Source organism: Saimiri boliviensis, chromosome 6 (assembly GCF_048565385.1).
Source record: "Saimiri boliviensis isolate mSaiBol1 chromosome 6, mSaiBol1.pri, whole genome shotgun sequence".
Taxonomy (NCBI): Eukaryota; Metazoa; Chordata; class Mammalia; order Primates; family Cebidae; genus Saimiri; species Saimiri boliviensis.
The window spans coordinates 65,605,509-65,627,709 of NC_133454.1; the positions used below are offsets into that span (position 1 = coordinate 65,605,509).

Below are 22,201 nucleotides of genomic sequence, written 5' to 3' on the forward strand. Positions count from 1 at the left end.
AGAAAAAGGTAAACAGAAAGGACTGACAAGACAGTGCCATTTCAGACTTAGCTCCTTAATACTTGCTAAAAAACGGAGTTTGACCTTATTTACAATTATACCAGTATTGTCAGAGGCCAAATGTCACAAGGATAAGTGTATACCAGGATCACGAGACATCATTTCATACTTCCCAAATAGTTTTATATTTTAGCTTTGAAGGTCAGTTACCAGAGCCGAACTTGTTCTTAACAAGCAGAAATTTTACATCCATTCAAAGAGTCTCTTACACCTTTCTGGGCCTATTCACTTGCAGAGAAGAGTAGGCTTTTCATATATGTGATCTCCTGTCTTTACATGCTGTCCAATTTCTTTAAGATAAATGGAGTGACTCGCAGCAGGGCCACGTAGATGAGAAAGTTCCGTATGGAGATCATATCCTCACACATCTTCCATTTCATCTCCTCCGGGTCTAGCTTCGGCATGAGGCCCTCGATCTGGAACGTCGCGGCTCTGACTTAGCAGCCTTAAGCCGCCTTGCTCTGCTCTTCCCAGTGGCCGTCTTCACGTTAACTTTCAAATAAGGTACAATCTCAGATTCTTTTCAGCTCTTGGCAGGTAACTTGGCACCTCTTGTCTGTTGCTTTAAATCTGAGTGAGGCCCTGTCTCAGAAAAAATCTGATGATAACTTTAAAAATAGTTCTTCCATAAAATTCATTTCAGTGAATTCTGTTTTCTGCAATGCCCCTGCCTGATATACCCAGAAAGTTTGAAATCTCAACAGAGTGTGTGATGGTTAATTTTGTGTGTGAACTTGGTTAGGTTATGGTGCCCATTTTTTTGGTCAAACACTAGTCTAGATGTCACTGTAAAGTTTTTTTTAAAGATGTGATTAATTCTTTCTTTTTTTTTTTTTTTTTAGAGAGAGAGACAGGAACAGTTATGGCTCACTGTAACCTTGAACTCCTGGGATCAAGTGACCCTCCCATCTTGGCCTCCCAAATTGCTGAGATTACAGGTGAGCCACTGCACCTGGCCTATAATCTTTGTTTTGTTTTGTTTTGTTTTGTTTTTGTTTTTGTTTTTGTTTTGAGACGGAGTTTTGCTCTTGTTACCCAGGCTGGAGTGCAATGGCGCGATCTCGGCTCACCGCAACCTCCGCCTCCTGGGTTCAGGCAATTCTCCTGCCTCACCCTCCTGAGTAGCTGGGATTACAGGCATGCGCCACCATGCCCAGCTAATTTTTTGTATTTTTAGTAGAGGTGGGGTTTCACCACATTGACCAGGATGGTCTCAATCTGTTGACCTCGTGATCCACCCACCTCAGCCTCCCAAAGTGCTGGGATTACAGGCGTGAGCCACCGCGCCCGGCCTAATCTTTTTTTTTTTAATTACTTTGATTAACTAGCTTACCCCTAGTAATGTGGGTGGGCCTTATCCACCTACTTGAAGGCCTGACGAGCAGACTGAGGTTTCTCAAAGAAGAAATTCTGCTTCAAGACTGCAATATACCTGTAATCCCAGTGCTTTGGGAGTCCAGGGTGAGAGGATCACTTGAGGCCAGGAATTCAAGACCAGCCTGGGCAACATAGCAAGATTCTATCTCTACAAAAAAATGTTTTAAAAATTAGCCAGGTGTGGTGTGCATGCTTATAGTCCCAGCTACTCAGGAATCTTGGGAGAATCAATTGAGCCCAGGAGTTTGAGGCTGTACAGAGCTATGATTGTGTGACTGTATTCCAGGCTGAGTGACGAAGTGAGACCCTGTCTCTATATAAAGAAAGATAGAAAAAAAGACTGCAATTTAAAAACCCTGCCTGAGTTTCCTGCCTGCTGGCCTACAGATTTCAGACTTGACAGTCTCCACAATTGTATGAGCCAATTTCTTAACATAAATATATCTCTCTGTGCATATATATCCTTTTGGTTCTGTTTCCCTGGAGAACCCTGATTAATGTAGGATGCCACAGAATTTAGTGAGAAGCCTATGCATACAGGGTCAAGGTCCCCAAATAATGAGTGGGAGTTTCTTAGGCAGAGAGTAGGAGACAGCAATAGAATGAAAAAGAGGTATTTACTGAAGAGAGTAGGATTTCTAGAGTCTTAAGAGGAAAGTGAGGAACATGCCTCAATGGTATCTTCAGGCAACAAAATAGGCAAAGTGCACATCATCTTGCCTCTGACTGTGCATCAAGCCTTGTCACCCATTCCTGTCACTCATGACCTGCCCTACTGTCAAACTATCAAATATGACTTGCTGCTCCTGGAATCCAACTCCATACTGTTTTATGTCTCCTTGACTTTGGTCTTGTAGTTCCTTCTGCTAGGAATTCCCTGTCAATTTCTCCATGTTTCCTGTGTCCCCAGGACCCTTTACTCTCTCATGGTTCTTACCTCCTTCCCTACCTTTTCTTCCTTCTCTCCAGTCTCATTGAAACAGTCAGGTGCACCATCTTCCTCACTTTCCAGCACAGACACAATTCTCTAATTGTGTTTGCATGTCTTCCCTGTCACTGGTCTGTGAGCAAGAACTGTGACATTTTACTCAGGATTATATGTATATAAGATAAGACATATAAAATGTGCTCTGCACATGTTTGTTGCGTGAATGAATGAGTGAATAAATAAATTTGACGATGACCATGTACATGGTTGGAACAGGGTTCAACTAGGATTTTCTTACTCCAAAGCCCAGTCTTTTTCCATATATGATGTGATTCCGTTCCTTAGGAATTCTGCATGTAGAAGCTACCTTTTACGAAGAAGAATTTCTGTCTACAGTAGAAGGAAGCCACAGATGTGGGGTAATTGATAATGAATGCCCATTTTAAAAGATTAGAACACACCAACACTTGTTTTATTTTTATTTTAATTTTGTTTCATTTTTTTGGTAAGCTATGCTTTTCTGGTTGCTGACAACATTCTCAAAGAATTGATCTCAAATATAAGAAGGTAGTTAGCATTTTGCTTTGCCACAGACAAGATACATATTAGAAGTCCCTCTTGCCTCAAAATGAAACCCAGTCTGGAAAGCTTCCAGGATTAGCCATACTCGGTTTATTCTAACAAGTTTCATTACACACAACGTTGAGTGAGCATCTGCCCATGTGATTTGATGTCGATGGCATATAGGGGAGCTGCTCCATTCCTTAATCTCCCCTCCTGTGGAAAGGGTACACTTACTTCTAATAATGGGATTCTACATTTAGACATTAATTCCTTTAACTTAAGGCAGATCCTCCTTTCTGTCCAGTGCACTCTCCAATCTACAGCTGCATGTCAGGCTTTTTTTCCTAAATTCCACACCTAAATAGTCATCTGTTTCTGCCCCGCAATCACCTATAATAGAGCATTTCCAAACAGAACCTAAAGACCAGGTGTGGTGAATCACATCTGTAATCCCAACACTTTGGGAGGCTGAGGGAGGCAGATCACTTGAGGTCAGGAGTTCGAGACAAGCCAGGCCAACATGGCAAAACCCCGTCTCTACTAAAAATACAAAACTTAGCCAGGCGTGGTGGCGTGCGCCTGTAATCTCAGCTACTCAGGAGGTTGAGGCAGAAGAATCGCTTGAACCCGGGAGGTGGAGGCTTCAGTGAGCTGGGATTGTGCTATTGCACTCTAGCCTGGGTGAAAGAGTTAGACTCCATCTCAAAACAAACAAACAAAAAAGCCAAACAGAACTTATGCCCCTTGTATCAAAACTATTTCTTCTTCTAGGTTTCTAATTTTTATGAATTGTGTTACCGCTCACCAAGTTTCCCAAGATAGAAACCTGAGTGAGAGTCTTCCTTTCACCCACATCCAGCTGGCCACTGGTCTTTGGAGTTGTTTTCTTTCTTCTTTAGAGACAAGGACTAACACTGTTGTCCAGGCTAGAGTGCAGTGGTACAATCATAGCTCACTGCATGAGCTGGACCTCTTGGGCTCAAGCAATTCTCCTGTCTCAGACTTTTGAGTAGTTAAGACCACACCATCCTGGCCAACATGGTGAAATCTCATCTCTACTAAAAACACAAAAGTTAGCTGGGCATGGTGGTGCATGCCTGTAGTCCCAGCTACTTGGGAGGCTGAGGCAGGAGAATTGCTTGAACCCGAGAGGTAGAGGTTGCAGTGAGCTGCAATTGCACCACTGCACTCCAGACTGGTGACAGAGCGAGACTCTGTCTCAAAAAAAAAAAAAAAAAAAAAAAAAAAGATCACAGTCATGAGCCACCATGCCTGGCTAATTAAACTTGTTGTTGTACAGGCTGGGTCTCACTCTATTATCTAGGCTGAAGTGCAGTCGTGTGATACAGCTCACTGCAGCCTCGACCTTCTAGGCTCAAGTGATCCTCCTGCCTCAGTCTCCTGAGTAGCTGGGATTACAGGTATGTGCCACCATGCCAGGCCTTCTGAGTCTTCATCGTAAACACTTCTTGACTCTTGTCCACTGGCCTCTGTGACTGTTGCCACTATCTTGCGTCAGGTCCTTCATCAGTCCCCACTTGTTTAAATGAGGAGTTGAGCCTCTCTTCTGTCCATTCTCCACCATGTAGCCAGGGAAGTCTGTTTTAAAGATAGAGCTGACTCCTCTTCTGAACTCTTATAGAATGGCTACTTATTGCCTGTAGGATAACGTGTATGCTCCCATATCATATAAGGTATTAATTTTCTGAGCCTTGTTCAGCTCTCCAATATTCTTCTTCCCATTTCTACAGACTTCATAAGTTTCCATGTGTTTTCAGTCTTCTCATGTTCTTTTTACTGTGTCTTTTGACAGGTTACTCCTCTTGTCTGAGAAGCCCTTTCCCCATTTCACCTGGCCAACTGATTACATGTTCTTTGAGACTCAGCTCAGTCACTTACATTCTTTCAACAGTGTTTCCAGACATTTCTTACCTAAGCTAAAAGTTCCCATCAATGTATTTCCCAAGGTCCCTATCCTTACCAGTATCATAGTACTTATCACATGGGATTCTCTGCCAATTTTACTTCCATGTCTTTCCAAGTAGATTATAAAGTCCTTTATGAAGAGTCCTTTATGTATCTTTGAAAGCTGGGGACCTACCAGAGAGCTGACATTTGGTTAGTGTTCAATACATTTTGGTTAGGGAAAAAAGTTAAATGACACTTAGTGGATAGTCTAAGAGGGTTATGAAAACACATTTTAAACCTGGCAAGCTGGTGCCTGGCTCTAGTCTCAGTTACTTGGGAGGCTGAGGTGGGAGGATCCCTTGGGCCTAGGAGTTAGAGGCCAGTCTGGGCAACAGAGTGAGACCCCCATCTCTTTTATTTTATTTTATTTTTTTGAGATGGAGTCCCGCTCAGTCACCCAGGCTGGAGGCAAGTGTTTCTCCTGCCTCAGCCTCCTAAGTAGCTGGTATTACAGGTACCCACCACCATCCCAGCTAATTTTTGTATTTTTGGTAGAGACGGGGTTTCACTACGTTGGCCAGGCTGGTGTCGAACTCCTGACGTCAGGTAATCTGCCTACCCTGGCCTCCCAAGGTGCTGGGATTATAGGTGTGAGCCACTGTACCTGGTCTCCCACTTTTATTTTTGATTTTTGTAATATGAGTTTTCTGTGTCTTTTTCTTAGTCAATCTAGCTGAAGGTTTTTCAGTTTTGTCAATTTTTTCAAGGAACTAGCTTTTGGTTTTGTTGATTTCCTGTATTGTTTTTCTAGTCTACATTTTATTTAATTCTCTCTAATCTTTATTATTTCCTTCTTTCTGCTAGCATTTGGTTTAATTTGTGTCTTTTCTAATTTCTTTTTTTTTTTTTTTTTTTTTGAGACGGAGTTTCGCTCTTGTTGCCCAGGCTGGAGTGCAATGGCGCGATCTCGGCTCACCGCAACCTCCGCCTCCTGGGTTCAGGCAATTCTCCTGCCTCAGCCTCCTGAGTAGCTGGGATTACAGGCACACGCCACCATGCCCAGCTAATTTTTTTTTTTGTATTTTTAGTAGAGACGGGGTTTCACCATGTTGACTAGGATGGTCTCGATCTCTTGACCTCGTGATCCACCCGTCTCGGCCTCCCAAAGTGCTGGGATTACAGGCTTGAGCCACCGCGCCCGGCCTCTAATTTCTTAAGATGTAAAGTTAGATTATTGATTTAAGACCTTTTTAAAATAATATGTTTACAGCTGCACATTCTCTCTTAGCACTGCTTTCACTACATCCCATAAGTTTTGGTATGTTGTGTTTTTATTTTCATTTGTCTCAGGGTTATTTTCTAACTCATTTTGTCATATATTCAGTGGCCCATTGGTTGTTTAAAAGTGTACCGCTGAATTTCCATATATTTTTGAATTTTTGCTATTAATTTCTAGTTTTATTTCATTTTGATGAATGGACACCTTGCATAATTTAAATCTTAAGATTTATTAAGAATTTTCTGGCTAAGTGAAGTGGCTCATGCCTGTAATCCCAGCCCTTTAGAAGGCTGAGGTGGGAGGATTCCTTGAGCCTAGTTCAAGACCAGCCTTGGGTCGGGTGCAGTGGCTCATACCTATAATCCCAGCACTTTGGGAGGCTGAGGTGGGTGGATTACCTGAGGTCAGGTGTTCGAGACTAGCCTGACCAACATGGTGAAACCCCATTCTACTAAAAATACAAAAATTAGCAGGGTGTGGTGGTGAGCACGTTTAATCCCAGCTATTCGAGGGGCTGAAGCAGGAGAATCGCTTGAACCTGGGAGGTAAAGCTTGCAGTGAGCCGGGGTCACACCATTGCACTCCAGCCCATGAGACAAGAATGAAATTCCATCTCGGAAAAACAACAACAACAACAGCAACAACAACAACAACAACAACACCAGTCTGGGCCACATAGTGGAACCCTATCTGTATTAAAAATAAATAAATAAATAAAAATTAGCTGGCCATGGTGGTGTGCAGCTGTAGTCTGAGCTACTTGAGAGACTGGGGTGGGAGGATTGCTTGAGCCCAGGATTTTGAGGCGGCAATAAGCTATGATTATGCCACTTTACTCCAGCCTGGATGACAGAGTAAGAGCCTGTTTCAATTTTTTTTTTTTTTTTCTCCCTAGAGTTCTCTAAAGCCTAAAACAAAATTTCTTTAAAAATTGTTTCGCTTAATTTAATTCTTTAGCTTAATTTAATTGTTTCGTTTAACTTAATTCTTTAAATATGGTCTATCCTAGTGGTATAGTTTGGATGTTTGTCCAACCAAATCTTACGTTGAAGTATTATCCCAATATTGGAGGTGGGGTCCTAATTTAGTACTTTCCTTGGAAGTGAGTGAGTTATTGCTCAATTAATTGGTTCCTGCTGCCTGTAAAAAGAGCCTGGCACTATGGTCCCCCACCTTGCTTTAACTCTTTGCATGTGATTACTGCATACACCAGCTCCCTTTTGCCTTCTACCATGAGCGGAAGCAGCCTGAGGCTCTTGCCAGGTGCCTTCCAATGAGCATAATTGTGAGCCAAATAAACTCTTTTTCTTTATGAATTACCAAGTCTCAAGTTTTTTTTTTTTTTTTTTTTAAATAGCAACACAAAATAGACTAAAACTTCTAAAGAATGTTCCATGTGTATTTGAGAAAAATGTGTATTCTGCTGTTGTTAGATGGCGTTTTCTGTAAATGTTAAATCTAGTTGTTTTATAGTGGTGTTAAAGTTTTCTGTTGGATCTTTACTAGTTTTTTCCTTACTGACCTTCTGTCTGGTCATTCTATCCATTTTTGAAAGTGGAATATTGTAGTCGCCAATGATTGCTATGGGATTGTCTATTTCTCCCTTTGATTTTGTCAGTTTACTTTATACATTTTGTGTCTTTGTTGTTTCCTTCATATGTATTTACAATTGCAGATCTTCTTGATGAATGATTCCTTCATCAATACCTAATCGCTTTTTTTGTCTCTTGAGACAGTCTTCGAGTTAACATCTATTTTGTCTGTTATTAGTATAGACATTCAACTTTCTTTTGTTTGCTATTTGCATGAAACAACTTCCACTATTTTACCTTCAACCTTGTTGTGTCTTTAGATCTAAAATGAGCCTCCTGTAGACAGCACATAGTTGTATTGTATTTTTTAAATTCATTCTGCCAATCTCCTTTGATTGAAGAGTTCCATTCATTTACATTTAATGTGATTACTAAGGAAGGACTTCTGTCATTTTGTTATTTGTTTTCTCTACGTTTCTAGCTTTTTTGTTTCTAATTATTCCATCACAGCTTTCATTTGTGTTTAGTTTTTTCATAGTGACATGTTTTTTTCTCCCTTCTCATTTCCTTTTGTATATATTCTATAGATATAATTTTATGACTACTATAGTGAATACATATAACATCCTAAAGTTATAACAATGTAATTTGAATCAATACTAACTTAACTTCAATTGCATACAAAAATTCTACGCCCATATAGCTCTGTTCTCCCTTCTCACTTTATGTTATTGATGTCCTAAATTAAATCTTTATATTGATTGTGTACTTACATTGGTTTCCTGGGGCTGCTGTATTAAATGGTCACAAATTGGGTGACTTTAACAAGAGAAACTTATTGTCTCACAATTCGGGAGGCTGAAAGTCTGAGATCAACATGTCAGTAGGGTTACGTCTTTCTGAGGTGGTAAGAGAATGTGTTTTATGCCTCTCATCTAGCTTCTGGTATCTTCTGGAAAAATCTGGAATTCTTTGGCTTATAGAAATGTCATCTTAATCTCTGATCGGGCTTGTAGAAGTGTCATCCTAATCTCTGATTTCATCTTCTTATGTCATTCTGCCTATCTCTAAATTTTCGCTTTTTGTAAGGACACCAGTGATGTTGGATTAGGGGCCACTCTACACCATTATTAACTCATCTTAACTAATTATATCTTTATTGGCTTTACTTCCAAATAAGGTCACATTCTGAGGTACTGAGGGTTGGGACTTCAACATATGAATTTTGAAGGGACACAAATCAACTCACAGCATTCTTCAATAATATAGCTTTAGGATAATTTTTAAAAGTATTTTTCTTTTAAATTCTTTAGCAGAGCTCTTTACCTCTTCAGAAAGCTTTGAGTTAATTTTGATCAAAAGGACTTCTCTTTTCATTTCTTGTGGGGCAGTTCTAAATGGTAATAAATACTGTCTGCTTTTGTTTATCTGGAAATGTCTTAACTTCTTCCTCATTTTGAAGGAAAGTTTTGCTAGATATATAATTCTTGGCTGACAGTTCTTTGTCTTTCACCATTTTAAATGCATCCTACATCCTTCCTATCTCCAGGGTTTCTGATGAAAAATTGGGTGATATTCTTTTTTTTTTCTTTCTGTGCTAGAAAAATCTTATAAGTGTGGCATTTTCATTGAAGATTCCTTACTGAGCTGTATCTCTCTTGCTGTTTTCAAGATTCTTTATTTGACTTTTAATGGACTGATTATAATGTGTCTTGGTGTGGATCTTTTGAGTTTATATACTTGAAGTTTATTTGGCTTCTTGGAGTTGTTGATATGTGTCTTTTATGAAATTTGGGATGTTTTAGCCATGATTTCTTCAAATAATCTTTCTGTCCCTTTTTATCTCTCTTCTCTTTCTGAGATCTGCATAATACATATATTAGGCTGCTTCATGGTAACTCATAGCTCCCTCAGACTCTGTTCATCTTCCTTAATTCTTTTTTCTTTCCATTTTTCAGATGGGATAATTCTAATTGTCCTAGTCTAAAGTTTGCTAATTCTTTCTTCTGCTTGTTCAAATTAGCTGTTGAATCTATATTTCAATTATTATAGTTTTCAACTCCAGAATTTATTTTCTTCCTTCCTTCCCTTATTCATTCCTTCCTTCCTTCCTTCCTTCTTTCTGACAGTCTTGCTGTGTCATTCACGCTGGAGTACAGTGGTGCAATCTCGGCTCACTGCAACCTCTGCTTCCCAGGTTCAAGCAATTTTCCTGCCTCAGCCTCCTGAGTATCTGGGACTACAGGCCTGCACCACCATTCCTGGATAATTTTTTAATTTTTAGTAGAGATGAGGTTTCACCTTCTTGGCCAGGCTGGTCTTGAACTCCTGACCTCAAGTGATCTGCCTATCTTGGCCTTTCAAATTGTTGGTATTACAGCCACGAGTCACTGCAGCTGGCTGGAATTTCTGTTTGGTTCTTTATAATTTCGATATTTTTGTTGATATTCTCATTTTGTTCATATGTCACTTGTCTTAGTCTGTTTGGGCTAGTTTAACAAAATACCATGAACTGGGTAATATACAATAACAAGAGAAATTTATTTTTCACAGTTCTGGAGACTGGAAAGTTCAAGCTCAAGGAGCCAGATTTGCTGCCTGGTGAGCCTGGTGAGGGCATTTTCTGGTTCATTGGCAGCCATCTTTTTACTGTGTTTTCATATGACAGAATGCCTAAAGTGCCACCTTGTTTTTTTGTTTTTTATTTTTTATTTTTGAAGACAGAGTCTTACTCTGTCTCCCAGGCTGGAGTGCCGTGGCATCATCTCGGCTCACTGCAACCTCTGCCTGCTGGGTTCAAGCAATTCTTCTGCCTCAGCCTCCTGAGTAGCTGGGACTACAGGCATGTGCCACCATGCCCAGCTAATTTTTTTTATATTTATTAGAGACAGGGTTTCACCATGCTAGCCAGACTGGTCTCGAATTCCTGACCTCGTGATCCACCCATCTGGACCCCCCCAAAGTGCTGGGATTACAGGTGTCAGCTGCAGCACCTGGCCAAGGAGCCGCTTTTATAAGGAAACTTATCATAATTACGTAATTATCTCCCAAAGGCCTCCCTTCCTGAGATCTTGGAGGTTAGGATTTTAACATATGAATTTTGGGTAGACACAAATATTCACACCAAAGCATTCTGTTCCTGATTTCCTTTACTTCTTTTTCCTCTAGCTTCTTCTTTTCTTTTCTTTTTGAGACGGAGTTTCACTCTTGTTACTCAGGCTGGAGTGCAATGACGTGATCTCGGCTCACTGCAACCTCCGCCTCCTGGGTTCAGGCAATTCTCCGGCCTCAGCTTCCTGAGTAGCGGGGATTACAGGCACGCGCCACCATACCCAGCTAATTTTTTGTATTTTTAGTAGAGACGGGGTTTCACCATGTTGACCAGGATGGTCTCTATCTCTTGACCTCATGATCCACCTGCCTCGGCCTCCCAAAGTGCTGGGATTACAGGTGTGAGCCACCGCGCCCGGCAGCTTTTTCTTTTTTAAATGGCATATTGAGTTTTGTCTAAGTCTGATGTCTGGGTTTCCTCAGTAATGGCTCCTGTCAGTTTATTTTTTTTTGTTTTGAATGAGTCATATTTTCCTCTTTCTTTGTGTACTTTGTGATTTTTTTAAATTGGGGAAATGCCCAGTTATTATAATATGGTAACTCTGGAAAGGACATTCTCTTTGTTCAGGGTTTGCTGTTTTATTTTTCTCTTTGTATTTTGGTTGTTGAAGGCTGTTAATAGTCTGTTAGTTTTGAGAATTTTCTTAACTACTTTTGCAGAGGCTATTGTGTTGGATCACTGAAGTCTCTGTTCCATTGGCTCATGTTTAGTTAATGCTTTAACAAAGTTTAAACAACAATGTTGTTTAATTGCCTGCAGCTTTGTCAGTGTTTGTAGATTGGCCTAGTTTTAGGGTATTTTTTTTTTTTTTTGAGATAGAGTCTCGCTCTGTTGCCCAGGCTGGAGTGTAGTGGCATGATCTCAGCTTACTGCAGACTCTGCCTCCCAGGTTCAAGCGATTCTCTGCCTCAGCCTCCTGGGTAGGTGAGACTATAGGCGTGTGCCACCACGCCTGGCTAATTTTTGGTATTTTTAGTAGAGATGGGGGTTTCACCGTGTTAGCCAGGATGGTCTCGATCTCCTGACCTCATGATCTGCTGTGCTGGGATTACAGGCATGAGCCACTGCGCCTGGCCAATCCTAGGACATTATTTTAACACTTAGCTGAGCTTGTTTTGTGCCTAGGGATCAGCTCGAGATGGAAGCTTAAAGTCTTCTCAGGTTTTTTTCTGATCAGGCATCTTGCGTGGACTTAAACACGGCTTCCTAAATTCTCTCATATATACGGCTGCTTTTGAATGTGCAAATTACTTAGTTAATAGTGCAGTTTCTCCTCTGGTGTTTAGATGGTCTGTTATATACCTTCATCTGTAATTTTTTGTCCCAGGAGTCTGTGGGTCTGCAGTCACCGTGCAGGTTTTATGAGTAGTTCCTACCACTGTTTTCATGTGAGTTCTGAGTTAGACAAAACAGAGACTGTCTCTTTGTTTCAGTTTTTCGAGTATCTGCCGGAACAAACGTACATAATAATTTGTGAACAAGGTCTGCTATGCTCCTTCTGGTTCAAGGAAGGGTACTGGGAACTGAGCTGTTGCCAGTTCAAGGCCACATAATGAAGAAGGGTAGGGTAAGGGTGAGTAATAAATAATGTCACAAGACTTTTCTACCATTTTGAAGATGGCTTTTTCTTGATTGGGCATTTGCTTGGTGGCTGTGAACTTTGTTTTCCAGAGCTCTGATAAAGTTGGTTCAAACAGTTTCTGCTTTCTTTTCCCTTCATACGTTTCTGTGGGGAAATAATAGCTTGTCCTTTTCTAGCCTGCCATTTTGCTGATGTCCTCTTTAAGATAGTTTTGCCTTCACTTGGACTTTCACCAAAGGGCGACGAAGGACTTGGCATGTAACCTAAATGAAGGTGTGTACAATCACAGTGTAATGGTGGGAACAGAGACACTCTTGACCACTGCAAAGAAACTTGGAATAGGAACTTGGTTGGAGAATTAGGATTTTATAGATGAGGAATCTAGGAGGATATTGAATGACAGTTGAGAATGGAGAAGCTTATAAAATGCAGTTTTGTCCAGGTAGTAAATTGCTCGGGGAGCTGGTGCTTGCTGACAGTAGTGGACAGCTGCAGTTACATGCTGTGAATGGTTGGGTCTGATTTCTGGTTGCAAATTAATTCTAGCTTATGAAGGGTCCTGAGCAATGCCAAAAATGACCAAGTAGAAGAATATGTGAAAAGAATGAGACGACTCGTTCTGGCGTTAAACTAGAGCCTCCCTCAGGCGTCAGAGAACCTGTCTAATCTACTTTATTCCTTATGGCTCCTTTCATATCAGCCTGTTTCACACTGCCTGTGCTTTCCAGTTGTATCTCAGAAGTGACCGCAGGAGGTAAGCGTTTGGTAATTGTCTTCGCTTCTCCATTTTCTCGCTCTTTTCCCCATCATTAGTACCCCCTCCTTCTCCTCTTAGTTTTCTTCTTTTTCCCCTTATCCTCCTTCGCCTCCTACTTCCTGTATGGAAATATGCTCCAAATAAATAATCTGTGAAAAGAATTCACACTAAGGTAGACATGATCAATAAAACTTGAGTATAAACCTACTTGCATTTTAACAGAAGCTGCCATTTGAATAAAGACGAACAAAATGAACAAAAAGTTCTAATTATGGAACTCCACGTGTTAGCTGTTTCATAGAAAGTGACTATTTAGAGGGTCTGAGCCCAACTCAGAATATTTTTCTGTTTTCCAGGTACAATATAATCCAAAAGGTCAAGATGAGGAAATTCTAAATCAAAACAGATCTTTAGAAAGCCAACATTTTTTTTTTCCCAAATGAAAAGAAACTCTGGTGCTCGTTTGAGCTGTGACATCATTGGATAATGACTTTATACACCTTTCCAGCCAAAGACACCAGGGATAAAACCAAGACCGTGACTTTTTTTTTTTTTTTTTTTAAGACAAAGACTAGTTCTGTCACCCACACCGGAGTGCAGTGGCGCAATCTTCGCTCACTGCAACCTCTGCCTCCTTGCAACCTCCACCTCCCAGGTTCAAGCAATTCTCCTGCCCCAACCTCCCCAGTAGCTGGGATTACAGGTGCCCATCACCATGCCCAGATAATGTCTATATTTTTTAGTAGAGACGAGGTTTTGCTGTATTTTTTAGTAGAGACGAGGTTTTGCTGTATTTTTTTTTAGTAGAGATGAGGTTTTGCAGTGTTGGCCAGGCTGGTCTCGAACTCCTGACCTCCAGTGACCTGCCCGTCTCCACCTCCCAAAGTGCTGGGATTACAAGCATGAGCCACCGTGCCTGGCCTGACCTTGCCATATTCAGAAGTTAGGCCAGGGGGATTTTCACCTTGCTACAGAAAAAGAAAGCGTGATGAGCAGGAATAGAACATATCTAACTTAGGATCTTGGCTATTTAAAGGATAATAAGCAGCCTCCATATGTTTATATGGCCATTCTTCTTTCTCATGGTCAGAAAATCTTCTTTGGGATGCAGTGTACCAAGTGGGGAGGTGCCAGTGCTAGAAGAATGGGTACCAGAAAATAAGAGCAATAAGAGCTAAGAGTGGGACATACATATCACTGTGATTGACTTAACCTCTCCCAGCCTCTGTTCTTTCATCTGTAGTGTGGGAACAATACTATCTACTGAAGACAATTAGGACTCTTTTTCTTTAATCGAGATGGGGTCTTGCTATGTTGCCCAGGCTGGTCTTGAACTCCTACCCTCAAGTGATCCTCCCACCTCTGCCTCCCAAAGTGTTGGAATTACAGGCATGATCCACCACACCCAGGCTTTCAGAATTTTGAGTAATGATTAGGAGGACCTTCCCCATTCCAAGATTATAAGAGTCCTCTTATGTTTTCTTCTAATACTCTTATGGTTTCATTTTTACATCTAAATATTTAATTCATTTGGATTATATTCTTGTGTGTGGTAGGAGGTGGGGCTCCCACTTTCATTTTTTTCCAGAAGCCTATCCAGTTTCCTTACAACATTTGAACAGTCCATCTTTTCCCTCTGATTTGTAAAGCCATCTTTAAATGATGCAGCTTAAAAAAAAATCAATGGACAAGGTATTTACCATTATTAGAGGGGTATTGAATTATTCTTACAGTTTATAAAGAGCTTCCCTGTCCTTGTCTTATTTTATTTTTTGTTTTTGTTTGTTTTTGGATTACCCATGCCTGGGCAACATAATGGGACTCCATCTCTTCAAAAATAAATAACAAAACTAGCTGGGCATGGTGGCAAGTGCCTGTGGTCCCAGCTACTCAGAAGGCTAAGGTGGGAGGACAGCTTAAACCCAGGAGGCCAAGGGTACAACGTGCCATGATTGAGCCACAGAACTCCAGCCTGGGCAACAGAATGAGAAATTGCAAATTTCTGTCTGAAAAATGAAAACAAAAACACACAATCAAAATTCTGAGCCCATAAAAAAAAGATTGATAAATGCAACTGCATAAAAATTAAAGCTTTTATATGGCAAAAAACATTGCTAGAAAGTCAAGAAAACAAACAAAGAAAGTCAAAAGACAATCAACAAACTGGGAAAAAAAATCTGTATTGGAGCTGGCTTGCACTGGCTCATTTGAGCTGATTGTTACATTTTCAGGAGTTTTGCAAACTGGTTGTCAAACAGTTATTAAAAATTAAATTACAGAAACATAATTAAATAAAGTATGTTAGAATCAGAAGTAATAAATACTGAAAAACTCATCGCTTCCTAATTATTTAACTACATTTTTCCGTCGTTAATGCTTGAAGTATTTACATCTATTGTTTTTAGGCTTTTTTTTTTGAGACAGAGTCTCATTCTGTCACCCGGGCTGGAGTAGAGTGGCGTGACCTCGGCTCATTGCGTTCAAGCAATTCTTCTGCCTCAGCTTCCCAAGTTGCTGAAATTACAGTTGTGTACCACCATGCCTGACTAATTTTTGTATATTTAGTAGTGACAGGGTTTCACCATGTTGGCCAGGCTAGTCTCAAACTCCTGACCTCATGTAACCCACCCGCCTCAGCCTCCCAAAGTCCTGGGATTGCAGGTGTGAGCCACCTCGCCTGTCCACATCCATTGCTGTGTTTGTATGGTATAAATACAAATGTGTATTTGTATTATATTGTGTATATAATTGTGTGCTGCTGAACATTTCTTCTGGACTCCACAGTTAGTGACATAATGTTGGTAGCTTGAAATTGTTCATCATGGGGTTATTTACACCATGGAAACTGGCAATTGCTATAAACCGGAGTTTATTTTTTCCCAGAGAGTATTGTTATTTACCAACATACCATTGGAAAAAAGTGTTTGCAACACGCATGACAAAGAAAAGGCTAATCTCTCTATATGCAATATGCTCCTGTAAGCCAAGTATCAAAAGACTACTAACATAATATAAACATAAGAAAGGTATGAAAAGTCCATTCATAGAAATCAAAAGGTGCTCTGCCTCACAGCAAGCGAAACAGAAAACAGAACCGCACTGAGATGATTTTTTACCTATGATTAGTAAAAATTTAAGTTTGATAAGACTATTGGCGAGGATGTGGGCAAATGGATTCTTTTACCTTGCTAGTAAGTATATAGATTAGTAAAACCCCTTTGGAGGCAATTTGGTTGTATATTTGTATATATAAGTAAAATTACCTGTAGGCACAGTGGCTCATGCTTATAATCCCAGTGCTTTGGGAGGCTGAAGCAGGGGGAGCATTTGAGGCCAGGACCTCGAGACCAGCCTGAGTGTCTCTACAAAAAACATAAAAAATTAGCCAGGTGGTGGCAAGTACCTGTAGTCCCAGCTACTTGGGAAGCTGAGGCAGGAGGATCGCTTGAGCCCAGGAATTTGAGGTTACAATGAGCTATGATCATACCACTATCTCCAGCCTGGGTGACAGAGTGAGACCCAGTCTCTAATAATAATAGTAATAATAATAAACCAAACTACCAATCCATGGACTCTTTGACCCAGCAATTCTCTTTTTGAGAACTCATCCTTTTTTTTTTTTTTTTCCTGAGATGTACTCTCACCCTGTTGCCCAGGCTGGAGTGCAGTGGCATGATCTCAGCTCACTGCAACCTCCACCTCCTGGATTCAAGCGATTCTCCTGCTTAAGCCTCCCTTAGGCAGGGATTACAGGCACCTGCCACCATGTCCAGCTAATTTTTGTGTTTTAGTTAGAGACGGGGTTTCACTGTGTCAGTCAGGCCGGTCTCGAGGTCTTGGCCTCAAGTGATCTGCCCGCCTAGGCCTCCCAAAGTGTTGTCTTTTGCATAATAAAATAAAAATCTATTTGCATAAACAAAATCTGGAAAGATAAATGAGAAACTACTAATCAAAATCATTATGGGAGAGTTTGACATGCACGGTGTGGGAACCGGATGGGTAGGGAATGAGATGAGATCAAGACTTAGCAACCTCATTTTGCAGCAAAATGTTGAGCTATGTCAATGTATTATCTTTTTATAAAATTAAATGAGATAAAAGAAACTTCATTAAAGAGCATTTGATTGTTCAGTTCACAAGTTACTGAATACACAGTTATTGAGTATCTACCATGTGGCAGGCACTGTTCCAGGAACTGTGCCCAGAAGATAGTCACCAGATTGTGCAAGTCATTATCTGCATACAGCTCAAGAATTTGTGTCTTTAATCACAGAAACCACCCTTTGAATGCTACAGATTCCATTATGCCCACCCAATACTTTCCTCCCATCCCATCCAGTCTCTTATCCATGACCTCACCATGGTAACAATATCCCCCATGGCCATTCAGATCTAGTAATAATTTAATGTTTGTCTTTTCTGTGTATGTTTGGTGTGTATATTTTTACAACTTGATTTTCTTTTTCTGAGCATGTTGTTCCATATGGTTGGTAGAATATGATATGAAAAGGTCAGGACTTTAATTTTATGGACCATTTAGCTTCATTTGGAATGAGAATAAAGCTCCCATGACCAGAGATTTACCCAGCAATCTGAGCCAGAGGCTTAGCAGATGTCTGCATGTCCTTGGTTACTGGAGGTCAGAGCAGGACATCACAGATGGTTGCTCCCTTCAAACCTATCATCATGACCAGAAATGTCATCAGTAGGACACAACTTTTAGGTAGTTTGGCAAAAGTAGTATATTCATAAATAAAAGTAAATATCTGTCTATGTGGGTGCACTTGTGTGTGCATGTGTAATGTTTTACAATCTCCTTGAGGGCAGTAGAAACTATGATTAAACCTACAAGCATAATCCCAGAAATTGACAAGGCACATTCCCTCACATCTTTCACATCTGCATTCATATACCATCTTCTCAGAAAGCCTTTTCCTGACCACCACTAGAAAGTAACTCACTGGTAGGGCATGGTGGCTCACACCTATAATCCCAGCACTTTGGAAGGTGGAGGTAGGTGGATCACCTGAGGTCAGGAGTTTGAGACCAGCCTGGCCAACATGGTGAAACCCCATCTCTACTAAAAACACAAAAAATAGCCAGATGTGGTGGCACATACATGCCTGAAGTCTCAGTACTCGGGAGGCTAAGGCAGGAGAATTGCTTGAACTGGGAGGTGGAGGTTGCAGTGATCCGAGATCATGCCACTGCACTCCAGCCTAGGTGACAGAGTGGGATTCATCTCAGGAAAAAAAAAAAAAAAAAGAAAGAAAGTAAGCTACCTGAGTTTTTGTCTGTTTGACTCTTGTACTCTCTTTCATGCCAGCTCTTACTGTATTTTTTCCTTTTTTGTAATTGCTTACTAGATGGCGAACTCCTGAGAGGGAAGTACTGTACATATTTCCTCCACGTCTCCAGCACCCAACGCAGTGCCTGACACAGAGAGGGCCCTTAGAAGTGTTTGTGAAAGACTGACAGAGACATGGCCTATGAAACAAGAAGCTGGATAACATTGTAACTATTTTTTGATTTGGGGGAATTGGAGTCTAAAGGGCATGCCTTGTTTTCTGGTTGGGTGGGCTGGTGTACTGCTGGGTGTTTTTGGTAAACATGAAGATTTCTTCCTGCCTGGTTAGCCTGCACTCTGCATGCATACCATACACAAGGCAGCTGGCTCACCACAGTGGACTGGGACAGTTCACAGCTCCCTGCCAGCCAGTTAGACTGTCCCATCAATCTGTCCCAGAAGCTCCCTCACCCTCTGATCTGACAGTAATTCAATCCTTCCCTTGGAGTTCTCTGATCACCCGCCCTGTGTTCTCCTCTCTCCTGTCCCTTGCTGTCTGAGCTGCTCAGACTTCAGCAGCCATATGGACTAAGGCAAAAGTGAGTTCATCCGCAGAGCATGTGCTTGGGCAGCCAAGTCCTCCAGGTTTGAATAAAATGACCCAACACATTTGGTATTCGATGGGCAGTCACACAGGGATATGTCCATTCTAGGATGTCCCTCACAAAGGCCAGATGCTGCCTCAGCCAGATTCGCCTAATTTCTTTGATTGGGAATCCTGGTGGGAGGCATGGGAGGTCAAACTCCTTCCACTTTCCCATCCTATCCTCCTCTTCCCCCCGCATTCCTCATTCTACTGACCATTGGTTTTGCCTTAATGATGAATTCCAGTAGGAATTCCCATTCCCAATTCCATTTGGAATTCTTCCCAAATTGAAATCCCTCACCTGGTCTATAGCTACAAATTGAAAAGACTCAAATTACGGCTTTCATAGACAACGTGCTATTTTATTTCTTGGGGGCAAAGAACTGGCACTGGTTAATGGGTTATATTCCAATGTACAATGCCCTCTGATTGTGTATTATATATTAGCACTCTGGACTTGAAAGAAACAATTGTGTCATGTTTGCCCATTAATCGAGAATGCTCATCTCAGCTGCACTGTGCTGCATGCCAGCCAAACTTGTCATTCTCAGACCCAACAGCTTTTAATTGTTGTGCTGCCCTTTCATGGCAACCTTTCTCAGAGTTTGAAGAGCAAAAAAACAGAGTCCTACCTAAATATCAGCTTCTTCCCACTCTGAGAAAAAAAAGGAATCCATTTAGATGGAAAGGATTTGGTTTTCTCATTCCCAGAGACTAACAATGCTTCAGCGATTTCCAGTACTCATCAAGTCTAAATGCTAGCTATGGGATGGCTTCTTCCTAGTAAAGTTAGGAGACGTATCATACAAGAAAAGGGTTCCCATGACCTCACAGTAATCTGGAGACTAAAACAGAAGAAATGCCTTAAAGATCATTGTTGAGACCCGATTCAGTGCAAGCAATAGAAAATCTAAATAAAACTGTCTTAGGCAAAAATTTTTATTCAGTTATAAAACTGAAAAGACCCGGGATAGTACTGCATCCGCCTATCTAGATTCCGGGCTTGAAAATATCAAGACTTGGTCCCATCCTCGCCATATGTTTGCTCTTCTGTTGCTGCGTAGACCTCTGGTCAGGGGAGCTTTATGCTCCTTCTTGCCTTTCTTGTGGCAAGATCACGGCAGCAGGTCAGCGGCAGGCTCTGAGGTCTAGTGAAATCCCAAGACTGACTCTCACTGGACTAGTTTGGGTCATGGTTCTTGTTCTGAATCAATCAATCACGTTGCCCACGGTGAATGGAGCCTGATAATTGGCCAGACCTGGGTCACTCTCGGCCCTAGACGTGAAAGGGCTAAATCCATCCACCCAAACCGTGTAAACTGCAATGAGAGGGGGTGGTGGTGCTCCAGGAAAATCCACGGGCTGTTACCAGAAAAATGGGGAACAGATGCTGAACAAACAAGAAAAACAGAGGAACTGTCCCTTCATCTCAGCTTCAGGATTGAAGGTCCAATGCGTTTGTAGGTTGGTAACGTAAGTTAATGTCTTCTCCCAGAACCCTGCCCAGAATAAAGAGAACCATTTACTGAGTGCCGGGCCCTGTGGCCAGTGTGGTACATCCTTTCATTTAATTCTTTTGTCTGCGCTGTGATGGGCCTCCTTTTCTAAATAAGGGAAGTAGGCATAAGGAGATTAATGGCATGCTCGAAGCCACACAACTGATAAAGGATGAGTCGTCATTTAACCCCAGTCTGACTCCAAACTCCGTTTTTATTCTCCTTTTGCGTTATTTCCCAAACTTGCCGATTCACAAGATTTTCTGGGGCTGTTTGTGAAAAACACAGGTTCTTAGGCACTCTTCCTAGGAGATTCTGATTCAGAAAGTCTGGGCGGAAGTCTGGGAATCTCTTTTAACAGGTGTGCTCAGTAAGCCTTATAATTAGACAAGGTTGAAAATGCATAATATGCTGCCTCCCACAAGTTAAAAAATACCTGACACGGCCATTGCACAAGCCTAGCCCCCTTTTTCTGCTCTTCCTTTCCCTACAGAGGACCTGAGGGGATTGCTGGCATTACTATATCTGCCCATCATGTTCATTCCAGTCTCTGCAAAGATGGGGTGCATAAGAGGTCCCACTGGTGTATGGGAGGCAATATTTCTTTTTTGGCCATTTCTATTTAATTTTAGAAATGAAAATCCCACAATAGAGGGGATAATGGTGCTCCCACTCATTTGCTACCTTCCAGGCAATTAATGACTTACCTGTTTTGAAATGAAATTACAGATGAGGGGAAAACCTACCCAGACCTTTTTACAAAATTAGTATAACTTTGATTCTAAAGCTGACAAGAACCAGGCGCAGTGGCTCACGCCTGTAATCCCAGCACTTTGGGAGGCCAAGGCAGGCAGATCACAAGGTCAGGAGTTTAAGATCAGCCTAACCAACAAGGTGAAACCCCATCTGTACTAAAAATATTTTTTAAATTAGCTGGGCGTGGTGGCGCTTGTCTGTAATCCCAGCTACTCAGAAAGCTGAGGCAGGAGAATCGTTGAACCCAGGAGGCAGAGGTTGCAGTGAGCCGAGATAGCACCTGGAGTGAGATTACGGCCCCCACAGAAAACAAAAAAACAAAAAACCCTGACAAGAACAAGAAAATAATCGATTAATCACACTTAAGAATGTAGATACATTTAGTTAAGCAGTGTATTAAAAATAGTGTGTAGCCAGTACTTTAAATAAATAAGTAGAATTCATGGGATATAATCATGAAGTAGTAGTATTTTTCTCCTGTGATTGCACTTTTTTTTTTTTTTTTAATGGAGTCTTGCTCTTTTGTTGCCCAGCCTGGAGTGCAGTGGTGCCATCTTGGCTTGCTACAACCTCTGCCTCCCAGGTTCAAGTGATTCTCATGCCTCAGCCTCCCGAGTTGCTGGGACTACAGGTCACATCTGATTTTTGTGTTTTCAGTAGAGGTGGAGTTTCACGATGTTGGCCAGGCTGGTCTTGAACTCCCGACCTTAGGCAATCTGCCCACCTCAGCCTCCCAAAGTGCTGCTGGGATTACAGACGTGAGCCACTGTGCCCAGCTGCAGTTGTAAACTGAATGTGGGGCGAGTTCTTTCTTGTCCCTGAATGAAATCTCTGGCAGGTTGTCACTGATTTTTCTGGCCACTACACATAAAAAATCCTTTGACCATGAAAACTAGTCTCAGTTCATGAATTATGAT

The 22,201-nt window shown here is 41.4% G+C and overlaps 1 protein-coding gene across 1 annotated transcript; it reads right to left on the reverse strand.

The window, feature by feature from the left end:
• Positions 1-325: 325 nt before the first annotated feature.
• LOC120364548 (mitochondrial import receptor subunit TOM5 homolog) lies at positions 326-20,977 on the reverse strand. The gene is made up of 3 exons (XM_074401924.1): positions 20,965-20,977; positions 20,254-20,351; positions 326-476 (listed from the first exon to the last, which is right to left on the reverse strand). Exons 1-3 carry the CDS (start codon positions 20,975-20,977, stop codon positions 333-335), a joined length of 255 nt encoding a protein of 84 aa, XP_074258025.1. The 3' UTR covers positions 326-332.
• Positions 20,978-22,201: the final 1,224 nt, after the last annotated feature.

Excerpts from the sequence above, each read along its gene's own strand:
- LOC120364548 (XM_074401924.1), bottom strand. Across the intron at positions 477-20,253 it reads CTCCATTCACCGTGGGCAAC|ATCGAGGGCCTCATGCCGAA; the intron begins GTGATTGATTGA and ends GCGACGTTCCAG.